This window comes from Paroedura picta, chromosome 2 (assembly GCF_049243985.1).
Source record: "Paroedura picta isolate Pp20150507F chromosome 2, Ppicta_v3.0, whole genome shotgun sequence".
Classification (NCBI taxonomy): domain Eukaryota; kingdom Metazoa; phylum Chordata; class Lepidosauria; order Squamata; family Gekkonidae; genus Paroedura; species Paroedura picta.
This window is the reverse complement of record NC_135370.1, coordinates 25,342,160-25,362,147: the sequence shown is the minus strand read 5'-3', so window position 1 is coordinate 25,362,147 and position 19,988 is coordinate 25,342,160. Positions and strand designations below refer to the sequence as shown.

Sequence of the window (19,988 nt, the reverse complement as noted above, 5' to 3'; positions counted from 1 at the left end):
GCCTCTTGTGGCGCAGAGTGATAAGGCAGCAGACATGCAGTCTGAAAGCTCTGCCTATGAGGCTGGGAGTTCAATCCCAGCAGCCGGATCAAGCTTGACTCAGCCTTCCATCCTTCTGAGGTCGGTAAAATGAGTACCCAGCTTGCTGGGGGGTAAACGGTAATGACTGGGGAAGGCACTGGCAAACCACCCCGAATTGAGTCTGCCATGAAAACGCTAGAGGGCGTCACCCCAAGGGTCAGACATGACCTGGTGCTTGCACAGGGGATACCTTTACCTTTACCTTTTGGAAGACAGAGCAGTGGTTGCAAAAGGTGCTCCCACAAATGAACTCTACCTGTGTCTTTGCTTTTATCAGCTTAATTACTGAAACCCAGATGTTCTTAATTCATTAACTCCTTGCTCCTACATCAACTCTGTGTTGGGAGCCAAGACTAAACAGTGCTGTGCTAATAGTCTAAGACTCCTCCATCTTTCCTGAGCTGTAGATCTTACCTTCCATCTGTGAAACTCTGCTGGCTCAGGAGACTTTGGAGATAAAAGACTAACTGATTTCTGTCCCTTTGTCCCTTGCCAGAAAGAAGAAATCTCATCCCCTGAGGCTTCTTTAGTTGGTTCTGACTCCAAAGCCTGCTATTCAGATGAACATTCCACTGATGCAGCTCCTGATTCCTCCATCTTCTCATCCTCAGTGGAAGAGGCAGCTGGCTCACTCACGACACTAACTATATTCTTCATTTATTCTGGTGGCAAGCAGGGAGGAAGTGCACTCCAAGGAGCAAGAATCCACTTGAGCCAATCAGGACACAGGAATAACACCAGGAAGTTCCTAGTCTAAATATGCTAACTGCACATTTCCTATGATGGCCTCTGTAGAATATTCTTCATATGCTGTTGAATCATGCACACTACTGATTTTGCATATTCCAAACATCTAAAACTCCCTTTCCCAGCATACCACCAAATGATGTTTAAAACATGACAGAAAGGATATTCATGGCGCTCGTGGATATCCAAGGGTGGAAAAAAAAATATCCTCAACCCACATGGCTGATAGAAGAAATCCTTTTCTAGCTCGTAGCCTGAGATCTCCCCATGTTGACTTATCATGCACCAAGTGGTGCATTGATATTTGGAAATCCAAACTAGGCTTCCATTGTTGAGGAAGAACTGGAACTGTACCTGGCAGATGTCCTATCATTGAGCAATAATTCTTACCTGAAATTATGACTTAGAAGAAGAAGAAGAAGAACAAGAAGAAGAATTGGTTCTTATATGTCGCTTTTCTCTACCTGAAGGAGCAACTTAGCCTTCCCTTTCATCTCCCCACAACAGACACCCTGTGGGGTGGATGAGGCTGATATTCCTGCTCGGTCAGAACAGCTTTATCAGTGCTGTGGCGAGCCCAGGGTCACCAAGCTGGCTGCATGTGGCGGAGTGCAGAATCGAACCCAGCTCTCCAGATTAGAAGTCCACACTCCTAACCACTACACCAAGCTGGCTTTGGAGGGTGGACTGGGGTCCCACTGAGGTCTCTGACACATATTTGAGTGACGAGCAGCCAGCAAGAAAGGGCTCAGGTGTACGATACCTTTTGAGTGTATGCAATGGCCAGTATATACCATGGCTCAGCATATACTATCAGCAGTCACAGCTCTTTCGAATGTGTCAAAAGTCAGCTGGAAATGATTTAGTTGCCCATAAACATTTTGGGTGTTCCTTGTGCAGTACTCATTCGGATGGCCCTCTTTTGCTCCTCTTAATTCGTTTCCTTGCCTTGTGTGACACTGTCATGCTTGTGACCTGCGCCTCCATGATATGGGCCTCCACTAAACAAGACTGTGGGGAAAAGTTGTATCCAAACAGGAGGAAGCAGCCGGCACCAAGGAAGCAATTATGGACCCATTTGGGGCTTATCTATAAATATGCCTCATATCTATATGAGGTATTTTCCAGGAAATATTTTGGCTGTCCCCTGTTCTCCAGGTTCGACCCTGAACCACAAATCTAGGGGATGTTTGGTGCAATCCAAAGTATGAAAATGTTCCCAACACTTTTCAGCTTAAAATTATATAGCTACGGAACTGTCTATGGTGTTTTCAAGTGATAATGCCTTTTGGCTCGTTTGTGTCAGCTGTCTCCTTGTACATTTGCCCCCCATAATAATATAGCTTTGCTTGAATAGTTTCCAAAAAGAATACCGTTCAGTTGCATACAAAACGTAGTTCTCTGAATCAGGAACGAGCTTTTTAAACCTTTCCTGGGGTTTAGACTCCATTGACGCTCGTTTTGTAAACCTTTCACCATTTTGGATCTGGTCCTTTTCAACTTTTTTTTTTTTTTTTTTACTTCGATGGGAACTTTGCAACATTTTCATCCAGGATCTGGACGAGGGGGTGGAGGGACTGCTCATTAAATATGCAAGTGACGCCAAATTTGGGAGGAGCAGTGAACACCTGAGAAGATATAGAGTTCAACAAGATCTGAGCATGCTGGGGAAGTGGGCAAATGAGAATAAGATGCAATTCAGTAAGGAGAAGTGGAGAGTTCAATTCCTGGGTCACGCAAATGAGAAGCATTCAGACCGGAGGGGATATAGAATTCTGGGTAGCAGTGGGCACAAATGAGACTTTAGGGTATCTGTGGATACAGAGGAGAGCGACGAAGATGATCTGGGGCCAAGGGACCAAGCCCTATGAAGATAGGTTGAGGGACTTGGGAATGTTCAGCCTGGAGAAAAGGAGGTTGAGAGGGGACATGATAGCCCTCTTTAAGTATTTGAAAGGTTGCCATTTGGAGGAGGGCAGGATGCTGTTTCCGTTGGCTGCAGAGGAAAGGACACGCAGTAATGGGTTTAAGCTACAAGTACAACGATATAGGCTAGATATCAGGAAAAAAATTTCACAGTCAGAGTAGTTCAGCAGTGGAATAGGCTGCCTAAGGAGGTGGTGAGCTCCCCCTCACTGGCAGTCTTCAAGCAAAGGCTGGATACACACTTTTCTTGGATGCTTTAGGATGCTTAGGGCTGATCCTGCGTTGAGCAGGGGGTTGGACTAGATGGCCTGTATGGCCCCTTCCAACTCTATGATTCTATGATTCTATGGATTGTAAGGTCAATATGAGCAGACTGGGGTGAGGTGGTAAAGGTAAGAGCAGTATCACCAGAGGCATCACATAGAAATCACAAGGTCTCATAGTCCCGCTGTGTACTGCATTGGTCAGACCCCACCTGGAGTCCTGTGTGCAGTTCTGGAGGCCTCACTTCAAAAAGGACGTGGACAAAATGGAGAGGGGTTCAGAGGAGAGCACCAAGAACGGTCTGGGGCCTGGAGATCAATCTCTATAAGGAAAGTCTGGGGGATGTGGGAATATTCAACCTGGAGAAGAAGAGGTTGTGAGAAGACACGATAGCTCTCTTGAAGTATTTCAAAGGTTGCCACTTGGGCTCATTCCGCACACATAGGATAATGCACTCAGTGTGCTTTGGGAGCTAGAATTTCCTGTGCAGGACAGGAAAATCTACTTCTAAAGTGCATTGAAAGTGCATTATCTGTTGTGTGCAGAATAGGCCTTGGAGGAGGGTAAGGAAAAGTTCCTGTTGGCAGCAGAGGAGAGGACCTATAGCAATGGCTTTAAATCATGTGTAGAATGGTACCAGCTAGATATCAGGGGGGGGGATCACATTCATAGTAGTTCAGTGGTATAATGGGCTGCCTAATGAGGTGGTAAGCTCCCCCACACTGGCAGTTCAAGTAGTGCCTGGACAGTTCCTTATCCTGGACACTTTAGGCTAATCCTGCATTAAGCAGTGGGTTGGACAAGATGGCCTGTATTGTCCCTTCTAACTCTTTAATTCTCTGATTCCCTTGGAATCCCAGAGATAATGTAGAAAAATAAACAGGAGTCTTGGGGCACCGCAAAGACTTAAACCTTTTAAAGTCTTTGTTATAAACAGATTGTCTTTCCCCTCCACAGCCTTCTCTCTTCAAAGTCCCACCCTCAGATCTCCAGGACTTTCTCAACCTGTAGTTGGAGACCTTAATGGAATGCCAAGAGGCAACCAAATGTGACAGCAGAATGGGAGGCATGAAACATAAGTTCTGAAATGGATGTTCCTCTTTCTTATCAAGTCTGCTTGCTGAAAACATTCATATGCCACTTCTTCAAAGGCATGCTTAAGGTCACTCAGCATGTGAGATAAAATATAAAATTAATAAAATTAACCTAAAATTAATCTTTTAAAACTGGCCAGCAAAATCCAGGAGTATAAAAGCTAATGAAATTACAGAAGAAAGAAAGAAAGAAAGAAAGAAAGAAAGGAAGGAAGGAAGGAAGGAAGGAAGGAAAGAAGGAAGGAAGGAAGGAAGGAAGGAAGGAAGGAAGGAAGGAAGGAAGGAAGGAAGGAAGGAAGGAAGGAAGGAAGGAAGGACTACAAGCAGACAGAGCGTCTGTGATTTCCCAGGACTAATTCCATAAAAAGTAGTTTGCACTCCTCTTCCTGCCATCTTTCCAACATCCTGTCCACAGTTCCAGATCTCAATTTTCTATTTGGCCCTCAACAGTGCCATCCTAAACAGAATGACACTCTCCTAAGACCTCAGGTGCAAAAGACTAGAGATGGCACATTTCTTATTGGACTTCTACATCTTGAGCCCAACCGGTCCTTCTTGGTAACACCCCCTGCACCTTCTGCCCTGGATACAAGGACTGATGGCTCTTCACTCTCCTTTGCGTCTGATGAAGTGAGCTTTGACTCGTGAAAGCTGACCCCCCCCCCCTAGAAAATTTAGTTGGTCTTTTTAAAGGTGCTTCCAGGCTTGAATGTTGTGCTCCAAGACTGTATTTCTAAGAATGCTTTCCTGGGAGCACGCTTCATTGGATCCATTGGTTCTTACATCTGTGTAGACCTAGTTCAGCTCATGTTCAGCTTTGACCTTTCCTCCGAACCTGGGAGGGGGAAGGTATTTAGCGATATCCTGCCCGCGGCATCTATTATTTACCTCTTACATTTTATATCTGTTTTTCTTCCCCTGTGAAATCTCAGATGGCACATGTGGCATTTCTCAAGGGGTTCCCCACTCCAGCCATCTGCCAGACCCATAACAAGGTGGTTGCATCGTGGGCAAAACTGTCCAGGGTAAATCACTTTGCCCTCGAGCCATTTACTCCAAGAGTGTTCTCACAATCAATAACCCTGGTTTTTCTTTCTTTCTTTTTTTTTAAAAAAAACCTGACCACTGTGCATTTTTAAAACACTCTAACTCATAATCCTGTGAACTCTTCCCTCCCCCCTTCCATCTTTCGTCTCTCTCCTCTCGCGGACAGCTTCTAAGTTTAGGGATACATTTAGGAGCTGTTTATTTATTTAACTGCTTCTTCCATAATGCAATATCCAGTGACTGATGTTCTTCTGCCACATGGTGGTGTTACTTGGTGGCTACGGCATCTTTAGCCTATGCGCGAGCAAATGCAAAAGGAGAAAAATACCCACCGATTACGCTGAGGGTGACACTTTTTGCACTGATCAATAATTCAGGGAAGACAAACAGAGAAATGGTCAGATATAGAAAGAGAATTTAATATATACATATTCACTTGCTAATATTTCAATGTCATTAGCTCTGCTGGAGTTTGTTCTTTTAAAGCCAGGAGTCTGCTTCTTCTCCTCCCTCGTCTTCTTAATAAATGCAAGCTTGTATTATTATTATGCATGTGCTTAGAAATCCATTTTATAGCTGTTAAGGGTTACCGAGAGTCCCAGATAAATCTCTCCCCCTCTCTTTTTCCTTCCCGCTGTAAGCAGAAGCACTGAGTTCCCCCGAGGTTCTCCTTCCTTCATGCGCAGTTGTGGCACAAACACTTGGTTTTCGTTTAGTTTAATGCACCTTTTAGAATTTTCTCTCCTGGTCTCGATTAGTTGCCAGCCGGTCAATTTCAAGCCACTCCACCCGTATCCCTGCTAAGAACGTGTCTCTGCCATTCCTCCAGTCGAAGAGGGCCATAACCGCAGCTGCAGCAGCAGCTGAAGGCAAGATCTCCTGTTTTGGCTTCTTGCACCCCAGGATATTGGATGACAGCTTCTGCCTTTAATGGGTATTTCTCAGCTTCCTTATAGGCTGTAAGCCGCTGTGCCTAGCAAACGATTCTCCGATGCCGTCTGGGCAAATTGATCTCTCTGTGTCTTTTTCTCCTCCCTTTTTTTTTTTTTTTAATGCAGTCTTCCTGGAGCGTGCAGCTGAGGGATGAAGATGCCACAGCTCCGGAGGAGGGGAGCTGTGATTTTAATTGCTGCAGTCATTGGTGTGTGTGTGTGTTCTGTAAGGGTGTGTGGCAGTTCTTACCTGGATTTGAGTAGTGATGCTTTCTTGCATGGAAATAATGCAGGAGTCGGGAGGGGGGAAGGTGGGGGGGACGATGGAGGGGGGGAATCTCTTCCAGTTTTCTTTCGTTGAGTCAGGGAGCGTGGCATTTTCTTGGAAGGAAAAGCAGGGAAGAGGGCCCCGATCCAAGAACCATTCACGGACCCTGGAGAAAGGTCCCTTGCCCGGGTCGCAAGCCAGACAAAACAGAATTTGACTATACCCAAACAACCCCCCTTCCTCCAGACACTCCGCTGGGCCTGTGCAACTGAATGGGGGAAGGGAGTTCTCGGGGAGGGGGGGGAGTGAAGGCAAGGGAGTCCCTTCTTTGGGGATCTGATCTAGCAAGGGTTAATCTCAAGGTCCCTCTGCTCTCTGGGAGATCAGCCCGAAGGAATTCTCTTGGGGGGGGGGCGCTTCCTCCAGACCTTCCATCCAAGGTGAAAAAAGACCGGGAGGGGCATCACGCCTGAATCTGTCTTGGCCAAAAGTCACCTCCTTCCGCTGCTCGGCGGTGGGGATAGTCCTCGGTGTCCGATCTACTTCTCCTGTCCCGCCCACCTTCTCCCCTCCACCCATCTCCTTGAAATTATATATATATTAAAAAAACAAAAAAACGCGTTTGAAGTTTTGGGACCCGGAACTTTGAAATCCTTAATCTGGAGGGGAGGGCGGGTGGCTCTCCCCCCTGCGCGTGGCAGCCCTGCCGACGGGACCCCTCCTCAAGCACTGTCCCACGCCGGGGACGGGGTCCCCAAACCCTTCCCCAGTCCTCAGCCTGCCCCAACTCCCCCGCCCGGGCACAGACGGGCTGCTCCCGCGGCCAACTTTCCCCCCCCACGCCCCTGGCCAGACTGGGGGTGGGGGCTCTTTCCACGCTTTGCCCGCCCCCCATCCCTGGCATGGGAGAAGGGGTCTCCGCGCGCCGTCCGTCCCGAGCCTCGCCGTGGTCCAGCCTCTCGCCTCCCTCCCCGCGCGGCGCCTGCATCCCGCTCGGCCAATCCGCAGCGCCGCCGCCCCGCGCCACGTGACGCGCCGGGCGCCTGAGCGGGGGCCGCCGCCGCGCGCCACGCGCCAGAGGGATGCGGCCGGCCGAGCGGCAGGAGCAGCGGCGCGAGCGGCGGACGGCCGGCCCGCCAGCGGCGCCTTGACTCGCCCGCCGCCCTCCGGCCCGCATGGCCGCGACGCCCCCAGGCCCGGCCCGGGCGGCCTCCGCGTGAGCCGCCTCCGCTGCCGCCGCCGCCGCCGCCTCCGCCGCCCCTGCCTCCGCCGCCGCCCGGCGCCTCCGGGATGCTAAGGAGCCCCGCCCGGGAGCCGTCCCAGCCGCTCCAGGGAGCTCGCCTCTGGCCGCCGCGCAGCGCACCTCCCGAGTCATGGGCCGGGCGGCAGGCGGCGGCGGAGGGCGACGAGGCGGCTGCGGCTCCGGCTGGACGCTGGGCGACTCCTTCCGCCGGCTGCGGCTGCTGCCGCCGCTGCTGCTGCCCGTCGCGCTGCTCCTGCTCGCCCGGACGCCCAGCCTCGCCGCCTTCCCTACCTCCTTAAGCGACTGCCAAACGCCCACCGGCTGGAACTGCTCCGGTAAGCCGGGATCGAGAGACCCAGGGAGGGAGGGAGGGCGGGCATTGGGGGGGGGGGTCTTTTCCATCCTCCAACAGCCCCCCCAAAAAAACCTCTGACAGCCCCCCAAACACCTCCGATAGCCCCCCAAACACCTGGCTGGACATCGCTGGACCCTCTGGACCGTCTCGGTGGGTCTTTCGGAGCCCCCACCCACCTTGGACCACTCTGGCTGGAGACCGGCTTCTTCTTCTTCTTCCTCTGCCCTCACCTAGGCTCGATTTGGGGATGGGGTCTGCCAAAGGCGTTACTGGACAATTCCCTTTTTTCTTTTTTTTAATTTCCTCCCATATATTATTTCCCAGTACTAAAAGTTAGAGCCCCTTTGGGGAAGGAGGGGATGGAGGGAGAGTGAAGGAGAAAGAGCCGGCCATAAATCAAGTGGTGACCCCCGGAGAAGCGCCGATGGCCGGCCGGGGTAGCTTGGCTCGCCTTTCCAAGAAACAGGGAGTCTGAGAACCTGGAAAGCAAATTCTCCCCCCTCCCTTTCGTTCATTCCCGTTTTTTTGATTGGGGGGGGGGGATTTTGTTGGGTGCCGATCCCTTTTTCCTTACAACTTTGAGATGATGATGATAGATTAGATAGATGATAGAGACATCTGCCCATTCGGGAGGTTAAATACACCGGAATGGGGTATTTGAGCCCCCAAGGGGCCAAGTGCAGGGTCCCAAATCCCTGGGCTCTTCCCCTTGCCCGTCCCTTCTTCCACAGGGCCGTCATTAAGGAGTCGTTCTGAGCCTTTTCGTGGTCACTTGATCCATTTCAGTCCTGGCTCCCGGTGGCGTTTGCCAGGCTCATCTCCAGTGAGAAATGCTAATCGAATGAGGAAGAGACTTTATTGCCCCTCTCCGCCAGGTTGTATCTTTCGTACGATCAGCCTCTGTCCTCAATAGGTTAATTGTCATTCCCTCCGGAGCATCTACGGCTTCCTGCAGGAGCCCAGTTTGCAGAGCGTTGTTCGGCAACCTCCCCGGTGGTTCTTTTTTGAAGGGGCTTTATCTCTATCCAGATGCACACAGATACTGTGAGGTTTAATGCAGCATGCCATTTGCTAATAATAACGTGTAACTCTGTACTTTGAACACCCCTACGTTTCCTCTCTGAGGAGTATCTATTGGGTATGGATCTGAGTCATTGACTTCTTCCTGCGCTTTGATTTTCTCTGATTTGGAAGTCAGATCAGAACGCACAGGGACCCCGGCGTTTCCACGTTAGAACAATTGCTGCCGGGCGGGGTGTGTGTGGGGGGGTGGAGATCGCAGTCTTTGGGGGCCGACACTCTAGCTTTTTGACATTCAAAAGTGCTCCCGAAATGACTAAGGGTGTGGAACAGGCGTGCTACGCTTCGGTGCGTTGTGTGTTTCTTGCATGTAAGAGCCATAAGTCTCTTCTGCTCTTGGCGTGTTCTTGAGCATCGTGGTAAACACACTGAGCTAACGTACGGCTAAGGACATGAGAACAGTAACAAAAATCAATAGGGATTCAGGCTTAATGGATCCGAAACCTAAATATGGCTTTTTTTTTTTTTTGCTGGAGAGTTGCACCACACACCCGAGGAGGAGGAAGGCAGCTAGCCGAGGTCTGAAATTCGAGCTGGCGTTCGTGAACTGAATCTTCAGCCAGCTCTGCTAGCCTGTCGGTCAAAAAATAAAAAAAAACCTGAAGGAAAAGAACCGGGGCTATTTCAGCAGCTTTGTATAGAACCTGGCACCCTTCCTATTAACCTGGAGGTGATCAATCTTCATTGGAATCAGACACCCTATCACAAAAAGCTCACTGCCTGTTTATCTTTATTATTAAGGGGCTTCGTTATGGTGCTGCCTGGAGAAAGGGTCAGTTTAGACGTCTAAACCATGGGACCAGACCATCCAATAGAGGAGAGCAGAAAGGGGTGTGAAATTTCACTTTGGCAGAAAGCGGGGTGTGTGTGAAGGGGTGGGGGGAGGACTGGGAGAGTCAGGGATCGCAAATTCCAGGGCAAAAGTGAAAACGACAAGGCAGCGTGTCTGGATTGCATTTTGCTTCGTCGAGGAGGTGGTGCATCTTGTGTACATTAAAAAGCAATCAACCTGTATCATTTCCTTCACCGGAATGACTCTGACAGCAATTTTTTCCCCCCTTCTTCCACATTTGAGGTTACGATGACAGAGAAAACGATCTTTTTCTCTGCGACACCAATACCTGTAAATTTGACGGGGAGTGCTTAAGGATTGGAGACACAGTGACTTGCGTCTGTCAGTTCAAGGTAAGAAGATGGATCTCTCATTCCTCTAATTCACTAATGAGAATACAAATCAGGGGGAATCTCCTTTTACAACCCCATCACTTGGCAATTCATGCATGCAGAGGAGTCAGATCGAAAACCTGGCAGCTTGGCTAAAAGAGCTGGACAAGCGAACTGGTGCCAGGAGAAGATTCTCTGGGAAACTGTAGATGTGATTCTAAGCATGCCTTTGGGGAGGTTCAAGACACGCAGGTGCAGAGGTGTAACTGCTTTTTGAAACGAGAATTTTTATTTATTTATTATTTTTTGCCTTTACATGCACAAGGCCTTGGGTCATTAAGTTGACGTGGAAGTTCAGTTTTGCATGTCATTTTTCTTCGCCAGTTCTATACTAGGACAGGGCATCCTGTCCTATGAAACCAGGTGGCTTCATTAAAGGGGGACAGAGAGCCCACCCAACTGGATCAGAACCCCAGGAAAGTTGAGATGCTGTGAGTTTCATCGTCCATATCCAGTGGAAGCAATGGCAGAGCTCCCACTGAGTTTTAAGGGGGTTGGAGAGTCTTGAAAAGGATCAGGCCGAAATATTCTGGGTGCTTTGAATTATGGATGAAGACGTACGTAATTGGTCCCTGGAAGGAAGTACCCCTCCCCCTCTCCTGATTCCAGTAGTTGGCACATCCACTACCAAATATGAAGCAGGTTTTCTTGAAGGCAATAAATCTCTGTCCCAGTAAGATGAGAAGCAGACATTAACGCAGGATGTATATCACATTAATGCAGGGGGGAAATAGTATTTCAGCTCCTTCCAAACCCACAAAACACGTTTTGTGAACTGTGGCAGGGAGTTATGTTTCAGTGTTCAAGTCATGTCCTTGCATATTTTGACGCACCTTGAGCCTGTATACTGGAGCAGCGTGCATTTTAAGGTAGATTCTCTATGGCCTTGGGGGTTCTCTTTTGTGGTTTCTCGCCTATCTAGTTACCTAGTCATAAAAAAATATCACTGTTCAGTGTCACAAGAACCACAGGCTGCAAGATATGTTATTAGGTTTGGGCAGGTATAAGTCTGTGCGGGGTTTCATAACCGGCACCTACCTAGCTCTGAAATTCAGCGTTAGCATGAAGTTGTCTTTCGTGCTAATAAAATTCAACATACACGTCGTACATTATTTAGGGATCCCTAAAGCTGTATCCGATTGCATTAAGGGCGAAATGTCGTTGTCGGGAGGAGAAAAGGAATTACAAGAGACTGTATATAAGAGCCTGTCGTGTTTGAAAGTTGTTTCTTCTCTGGTGATGGACTTAATGCTCTGTCCTTGTAGCTTTGCCTGGTGGGGAAAGGCCTCAACTCCAGGGGCTCTGGCACTGAAATTAAAGGCGACAGAGAGAAGACACCGTTTCTTCTTCCAGTTTGGCTTTGAATTTAGTCTAAAGTTAGCAAACATGGGGAAGGATTTGTTGTGACGTTCATAATGGCCAAGGAGTAGACAGAAGCTGTTTCCCAAGGAACAATGGTCCCTTCTTGTTGGCTTTATTGGAATGGACCACCCTATCTTATTCCTCGTGGCGAGCAGGAACTCCCAAATGTGCAGACCAGGAGAACTCAGGGATCCACTGTCAATAGTTCTAAATCGATTCAGTGTGTTTTGGGTACAGCTGTGAAACCACCACTGCTAATTTCCTGTCAGCTAGTCCATCTCCCTACGAAACTGTCAACCTTTATCCTCAGTGTCTAGAGAGAGGCTGTTGCTACTCTTCTGTCAGGCAAAGGGCGTGTTGTAGGATACAGCTGAGCTGTGTGGTGTGTTGGGCCTCATTTCCAGTGAACACACATGAAACTGTCTAATACTGCATCAGAACTTGGGTCCATCAAGGTCAAGGTCAATATTGTCCACTCAGACCAGCAGTAGCTCTCCAGGGTCTCAGGCAGAGGTCTTTCCCATCACCTACAGCCTGTTCCTTTTCAGTAGAGATGCTACATGCCATGCAGATGCTCTGCCACTGAGCTACAGTGGCTTCCTGAATGAAGTTGCTTTATACTTAATTGGACTACTAGTCTTATCAAGATCAGTATTTATTCAGACTGGCAGCTGTTCTCCAAGGTCTCAGGCAGAGGTCTTTCCCTGGTTCTTTTTTATTGGAGATCCCAGGGATTGAACCTGGGACCTTCTGCATGCCTAGCAAGGGGTGGTACCCCTGAGCCATGGGCTATACCAAACACATTGCCTTATACTGAATCAGATTCTTGGTCCATGAAACTCAGTATAGTCTGCTTAGCATCTTTGGCAGAGATCTTTCCCACCACCTAATTGCTAGATCTGTTAACTGAAAATACCAGGGATTGAACCTGCAACCTTCTGCGTGCAAGGTAGATCTTCTTCCATGGAGCCAAAGCCCCCCATCACAAAATTAACTGGAAGACCTTGGGGCAGTTTCTCTCATTTAGCCACCTTTCCTTGATAGGATGGTTTTGAAACTAGCATAGAGGAGGGGAGACCCATGGGACCACACCAAGGTCTTTGGAAGGAGGGCAAGTTAGGAGAACATGAATCAGAGAAGAATTTGGAAGCTGAGTCCCATTGGTGGATCTTGATTGGTTCAACTCTTCTGAACCCATCCTGGAAAATAAAATAATTTGGGGAGGGGTGGAATATAAATATAAACAAATAAAATAAATATTCGATAAAGGTCTGTTGACATGTGAGTACAGACAAAATATTGTATATTCAGGGGAGGGGGCGGAAATCTTATTTGTGTAGATAGGGTTGCTAATCTCCAGGTGGGGCCTGAGCTTATTCCAGAATTACAGCTGATCAGTTCTCCAATAGAAAGCCGCAACCACTGATGACAGGCTGTGTGGTATCACACCACTCTGCTGAGTTCCCCAAAATCCAGCCTCCCCTCCAAATCTTCAGGAATTTCCTAACCTGGAGTTGGCAACCATAGATGCATCTTAGGGAAGGTCAGGACACCCACAATGGACAAGGGGACTGCAACCGTTTCACCAAGAGAAGGCCAGCTGTTCCTCCTGATTGGGAAACTCTGGAATGGGATTTGATGAAGCAGGAGTCCCCCAATTTCATAGAGCCTGGTGATCCAGTTTCTGGGTTTTAAGGGTTCCTGGGAAGACAAAGGAGAATCCTTCTGTCCATCACCAGGTCCTTTCCTCGCATTCCTGTGTCCCTTTCCCTGTCTGCTCACATATTCTCCCACCTTCTTTGAGAGCCACATAGTGTCTTGGTTAAGAGGAGCGGCCTCTAACCTGGATTCCCCATTCCTCCTCCTCCTTCACAGGCAGCCAGAGTTCTCTCAGCCCCACCTGACTCACCAAGTGTCTGTTGTGGGGAGGGGAAGGGAAGGCGATTGTCAGCCTCCTTGAGAAACAGGTGGCCTTCTGGATGACCTTGGGCCATTCTGAGTTCTCTCTGAGCTCTCTCAGCCCCACCAACCTCACAGGGTGTCTTTTGGAGGGAGAGGAAAGGGAAGGCAACTGTCAGCTGCTCTGAGCCTCCTTCAGGTAGTAAAAAGCGGGGTACAAAAGCCCAGCTTTTCTCCTCCCCGTTCTTTGCTCACGACCACCTGGACCGCCATTCACCAATGCCTATCAGATATCAGAAACCTTTATTGGCATAACAAACCACAATCCTATTGCAGTGGCACAGTCCTCACAAGTGAGGGAGCAGGGAAAGGAAGTACAGATGGGGGTCATGGGTGGCAAAGGGGAGTCTACTTAGGTTGCCAACCTCCATGTAGCACCAAGAGATTTCTTGCAATTACGGATTATCTCCGGATGACCTAGATGGCTGCTTTGGAGGCTGTTGTGGTAGATGACAGGTGTAATTTCCAAAGTTCCTGCGAGTTTTGCTGGGCAGGCTTCGCCAGGAGGGATCTGTAAATAAAACCCGCACCGTTTTATATTGAGTACAGATGATAGAAACACACCACGGTTTATGTTATGACAAAGTGATTAAAAATAGCATTGAAAAGACAGGATCAAAATTAATCTCAGAAACACGTTGGCCGATATACAGCATAAGATAAATAAACTATAGATTGGACATGAAGCAAGACGATGAAAATATATAGCATATGAATTAAATACTGAACAGAAACATTCACCTAGTGCCGGAACTGTTCACAGCAATTAGATTCTTTTACAGTGGAGAATGATGCAGTGAGGTTTTTAAAAATGCATGCAGCAATCAACTGACCAAAGTCAGAAGTCCCAGACAAACTGTCATCCCCCCCCCATTTTTGTTCAGTTGGCACGTTTTCTGGGTGTAGCCCAGTTTTTCTTTCTTTCTTCTCGCTTTGGAGCAGGGGCAGTCAAACTGCAGCCCTCCAGATGTCCATGGACTACAATTCCCAGGAGCCCCTGCCAGCTTTTGCTGGCAGGGGCTCGTGGGAATTGTAGTCCATGGACATCTGGAGGGTCGCAGTTTGACTACCCCTGCTTTGGAGGCTGGACTCTGGCACTGTCCCCTGCTGAGGTAACCTCTCTTCCCCGAACCTCCCCCTTCCCATGCTCCGCCCCCAAATCTCCAGATATTTCCTCAGAGGTAGAAGCTCTAATCACGATCGATGTGGAGAGGAGATCATTACGGCCATACATAAACACAAGCCGTATACAATACTGTATAATATGTAAAAATACATACAAAGTGATAAACATTTAATAAAATGTAGATCTGTTGCACCATGCAGCGGCTTACACTCACAGAGAAAGATGGAAGACGCTTGAAAGGGGATGGACGGAGACTCAGAGCAAGGTCTCAGTTAATTATCCCCAGCATTCCATAATTCAGGATACATCTGCCCACCAATCACAAATTTTGACATATTTATTTCCTTCATTCTGCCCCCCCCTCGCGAATTAAACCTAAACAAATGGTAACCATATAAATCAGGCTTTCTCAACTTTTTGACCGTTGACTGCTGAAATAGTCCTCAGGCTTTGAGAAACCCCAGAAGTGCTGTGATCATGCAGAATATGGTTGGGAAGCATAGCTGTGGACATGCCCACCTAGGACTCCTCCCCTTCCCATCCCCTCCAGGTCCATCATTGGCCATGGGGGGGGGGTCGACATGACCATCTCTGACCACCCAATAAATGTTTAACACATTTGAAATATATATTAAAAATTAACTTCCACTCTTTTGGGAAACCCTTCCAGGGCTGCCTGGTTGAGAAAGCCTGATATGAACTAAGTTATTCCTGCTTGCTCCTTGAATCTGTTCGACATCTTCATGATGCTGTATGACCCTTAACTGCTCAGCCTCTGTCCATATGTTTGGCCTGGTCGTTCCCATTTCGTGGTGCCTAAGGGAGCGTGCATGCACACAAAAGCCAACACCTTGAAGAAGAGTTGGTTCTTATATGCTGCTTTTCTTTACCAAAGGAGTCTCAAAGCAGCTTCCAATCACCTTCCCTTTCCTCTCCCCACAACAGACACCCTGTGAGGTAGAAGAAGAGTTGGTTCTTATATACCACTTTTCTCTATACAAAGGAGTCTCAAAGCGGCTTCCATTCACCTTCCCTTTCCTCTCCCCACAACAGACACCCTGTGAGGTAGAAGAAGAGTTCGTTTTTATATGCTGTTTTTCTCTACCCAAAGGAGTCTCGAAGCGGATTCCATTCACCTTCCCTTTCTCTCCCCAAAACAGACACCCTGTGAGGTGGGTGAGGCTGAGAGAGCCCTGATATTCTTGCTTGTTCAGAACAGTTTTATCAGTGCTGTGGCGAGCCCAAGGTCACCCAGCTGGCTGCATGTGGGGGAGTGGGGAATCAAACCCAGCTCACCAAGTTTGAAGTCTGCACTCCTAAACTGGTAGAATAAAACCTGGTTGGAATTCAAGGGGCTACTTGACTCGAACTTGGTTCTGAAATAAAGAAATGTCACTCAACGACTCAGCAACCCTTTCAAAAAGAAATTTTCAGAGACTGGAAACATTCCCCCAGCGCAGAGGTCAAAACAGAGAGCTATAAACTAAACTGAAAGGAACAAACTCCTGGCTACAGTTGTTGTTGGGGGGGGGGGGGAGGGAGGAAGGAGAGATCTTGGCAAAAACATGTCCCCCATCCATCACGTGGATAAAGAAAAGGAACCCAAGGCAAAAGCAAACTAAAACTACCAGGGGAGGAAGCTACTCAGAAAAGGAAGAGAAATAAATCAAAGGGAGGGGGGAGAGGGGGAGAAATAACCCTCAGAAATGGAGGTCAGCCTTCGAAAGCAAGCTGGTACTACCGGAAATTTTGTCAATTGCTTTCCATTGACTGGTTGTTTTGCCCAGTCTTGTCAGATCTCAGAAGCTAAGCTGAGTTGGCCCAGTGTTTCATTTGGATGGGAGGCCTTCAAGGAATAGCAGGGTTGTGACACAGAGGCAGGCCATGGCCAACCGCCTCTGAACATCCCTTGCCTTGAAAACCCTACAGCAGGGGTAGTCAACCTGTGGTCCTCCAGATATCCATGGACTACAATTCCCATGAGCCCCTGCCAGCATTTGCTGGCAGGGGCTCATGGGAATCGTTGTCCATGAATATCTGGAGGACCACAGGTTGACTACCCCTGCCCTACAGGATTGCCTTAAGCCATCTGTGACTTGGCAGCATTTCCCAGCTCCAATTTGCTCTGACGTGGATGGCCCGGGCTGAGGCAGCCTTGTCAGATCTCAGAAGCTAAACTCTGGCTACTATTTGGATGGGAGACCACCAGGGGATCTCCAGGGTCGCTGGGCAGAGGCAGCAGGCCATGTCCAACCACCTCTGAGCATCTCTTGCCTTGAAACCTCAACAGGATTGCTTTACGTCATCCGTCCACCATAAGAGCTAAATATATATTGCCTTTATTGATCAGGTTTCCTTGCTGTTCATGCGATTTCCATCTGTTATGTCTTTGGGCAGATCAGGGCAGGTGAGTAAGTTGATCGATAGTCAGGTTTACATTTGGGGTCCTTGGAATTAGACGGGCACATGTCAAAAATATCTCTGGGGTTAAAAGCAGCAGGGCAATTAATTTATTATTATTATTAGAAGAAGATGAAGAGTTGTTTTTTATACGCTGCTTTTCACTACCCGAAGGAGTTTCTAAGCGGCTTACAATCACCTCCCCTTCCTCTCCCCACAGCAGGCACCCTGTGATATAGGCGGGGCTGAGAATGCTCTGACAGAGCTGCTGTTCAGCTCTAGCAGGACTGTGACTGGCCCAAGGCCACCCAGCTGGTTGCATGCAGAGGAGTGGGCAGTCAAACCCGGATCTCCAGATCAGGAGCAGTGACTTTTCACGACAACACCATGCTGGCTCTCCTTAGCTTTGCCAAGATGCTTTGGGGTATGTCCGTACTGTGATTTTGAAACCGGAACAGAAAGCTACGCTGTGGTTTTTGGGGAATGCCATTTCCTGCCCATCACACTGCATGAGGAAAGTGTGAACAGGCTCAAGGAGCATTGTGGGGAGAGGAAGAGAAAGAGATTGCAAACCACTTTGAGACTCATTCAACCCAGCTCTCTTCTTCCTGATATTACAACTGTCCTCCAGGTGACAGAGAGCGGTCCCCCTGGGGAAAATGGCATCTTTGGAAGGTGGGGTCTATGGAATTCTACCTCCTTGAAGCCCCTCCCTCCTCAAACCCCACCCCTCTCAGGTCCACCCCTCAAATCAACCAACCTATGGGTCCATAGTCAACAGGATGGCGTTGTTATAGTTAGGTAGTGTTGGAACCCTTATGGAAGACGTTACAGAACTGTTACTGACACTGCTGTTACTGTTGCGTTTGAGTTATTGAATTATACTGCATTACTAGTATCAAAGCCCATTTTAAAAATGGGCTTTGAAAGCGGTCCAAGGGGTAAGTGAAAGGACGCCCCACCCCTGCCAGCTCCGTGGACGCACCAGCGTGCCATTGTCCCACAAAGCCCTCTTACTGCTCTGCACGACCAGTGGGGGTGCCTATTGGCCCGCAAAACCCTCTCGCCACCTCGGGGCAACAGGAAGGGAAACCCCCCCTCCCCCCACTGGATCCTGTTGTCCCGGGCTAATGGGAATGGAGTCCCCCACCCCCATGGCACTTACATGTGTCCTGGGGAGTGTCCAGGGGCAAACTGCCAGTAATACCAGCAGAGAGCCCCTGGCCAGCTGGGTGGGCGGCAGTGGACAGGGCCTGTGCAAGGCTGGGCAAAAGCGTGTCCCGATTGGGCCCTGCCTTGGACAGGCCATGCCCACTCTCCACCCACTTTGCCCTTAGCACGTTATTATAACAGCAAGCCCACTGTTACAGATTCTTATGCTATTTGTAAACCGCCCTCAGCTGCAAGGGAGGGTGGTTTATAAATAAAATCAATAAATATCTAAGTACTTGCCAACCCAGAGCTGGAGACACTTATGTCCATAGGAACGGTTCCTTCCATGATAAAGCGAGTTTAAGGACCTAGGAGGGAAAGATCTTGGCATGGAAGAGCAGAGATCATGCTTAAGGGGGTGGCTATTTCAGAAGAATTATAACATCCAACGATTCTTTATGAATTGGAGTACTTTCCCCAAAGATGTTCTTTAATCCTGCTGGGTTAAATGTTAAGATCTATATATCCCAAAGATTGGAACGAAGACATTCATGGTGATCTATTTGGCTGTGGTTGTCATCAGTACTTACCATAAAGAGATTTAGAGGTCAAGCCTGTTGGCAGAGGTTGCAAAGAGGAGAACAGCACCAAGCTGCAGTAAAAAATAAAAAGTTTTTTTCTTAGAAGATAAAAAACTAAGTATAAAAAGAGAGGAGAGAGAGGAGAGAGAGAGAGAGAGAGACCTTACTCACTATCTAACAGTTCTGCATTCATTCTGTTCTGGAGGCAAGCAGGGTGGAAGTGTGCTCAAAGAAGCAGGAAGTCTCCAATTGAGCCCATCAGATCTAACTATGCTAAATACACATGTCCTCGAATGCCCCCTATAGGATATTCTTCATATATTTTTGAAACAGGCACACTACAGATCTTACATATTCCATCCGGACCTGGGACGGGCACAGTTTTGAGAGGGGTAGGAACCTCAGCAGGGTATAACACCACAGACCCTGTTCTCCAAAGCCACTCTTTTCTCCAGGGGAACTGATCTCTGACATCTGGAGATCAGGTCATATTCTAGGACACCTCCAGACCTGGGGGCTGACAGCCCTAAAAGTGATCAGGAGCCAGAGAAATTGCCCCTGGTGAATACCTTGCGGACATTACAGTCTGGTTCAATGTCATTTCTGCCATATGTGGAATCCAACAAATTACAATTCTTCTAGGGGACCAGTGCTCTCAAAGGAGTCTTAACATTCTCACTAAACTACAGTTCCCAGGATGCTTTGGGGAAGCCAAGATAGATTAAAAGGAGCTGAATTCATGCTAACTGGGCTCACTGGACAGAAACACTTGAGGGGAGAAGGGAAAATAAGGAGAAAAGCAACCACTGGGCAATCCCCTATTCCATGCTTGAATCGGAGGCAGTAAGAGCCGACATGAGTATGTGGGTACGTGAAATCATCCTTTCACTTCTAGGAATTTACCTTGGGAAGTTTGTAGGTTGCCAGCTCTGAGTTGGGAAATTCCTGAAAAATATTGGGGGGTGGAGCCTGGGGAGGGTGGGGAGGGGTCCACTAGGGATACCAACCTCCAGGGGAGACCTGGAGATTCCCTGAAATTGCAGCTCATCTCCAGATATCATTTTGCCTGGAGGAAAGGGCTGCATTGGAGGATGGGCAATATAGAATTGGACCTCACTGAGGTCCCTGCCCTCCCCACCCTCACCCC

At 48.5% G+C, this 19,988-nt stretch overlaps 1 protein-coding gene across 1 annotated transcript in view; it reads left to right on the top strand.

Annotated features, from left to right (window-relative positions):
* The first annotated feature begins 7,437 nt into the window (after positions 1-7,437).
* Positions 7,438-19,988, top strand: part of TMEFF2 (transmembrane protein with EGF like and two follistatin like domains 2) — a 299,702-nt gene continuing 287,151 nt past the window's right edge. Inside the window, exons 1-2 of the mRNA XM_077319507.1 lie at positions 7,438-7,937; positions 10,113-10,222. Coding sequence (XP_077175622.1) covers positions 7,733-7,937; positions 10,113-10,222 — 315 coding nt within the window. The 5' untranslated portion in view covers positions 7,438-7,732. The remainder of the gene's footprint in view (positions 7,938-10,112; positions 10,223-19,988) is intronic.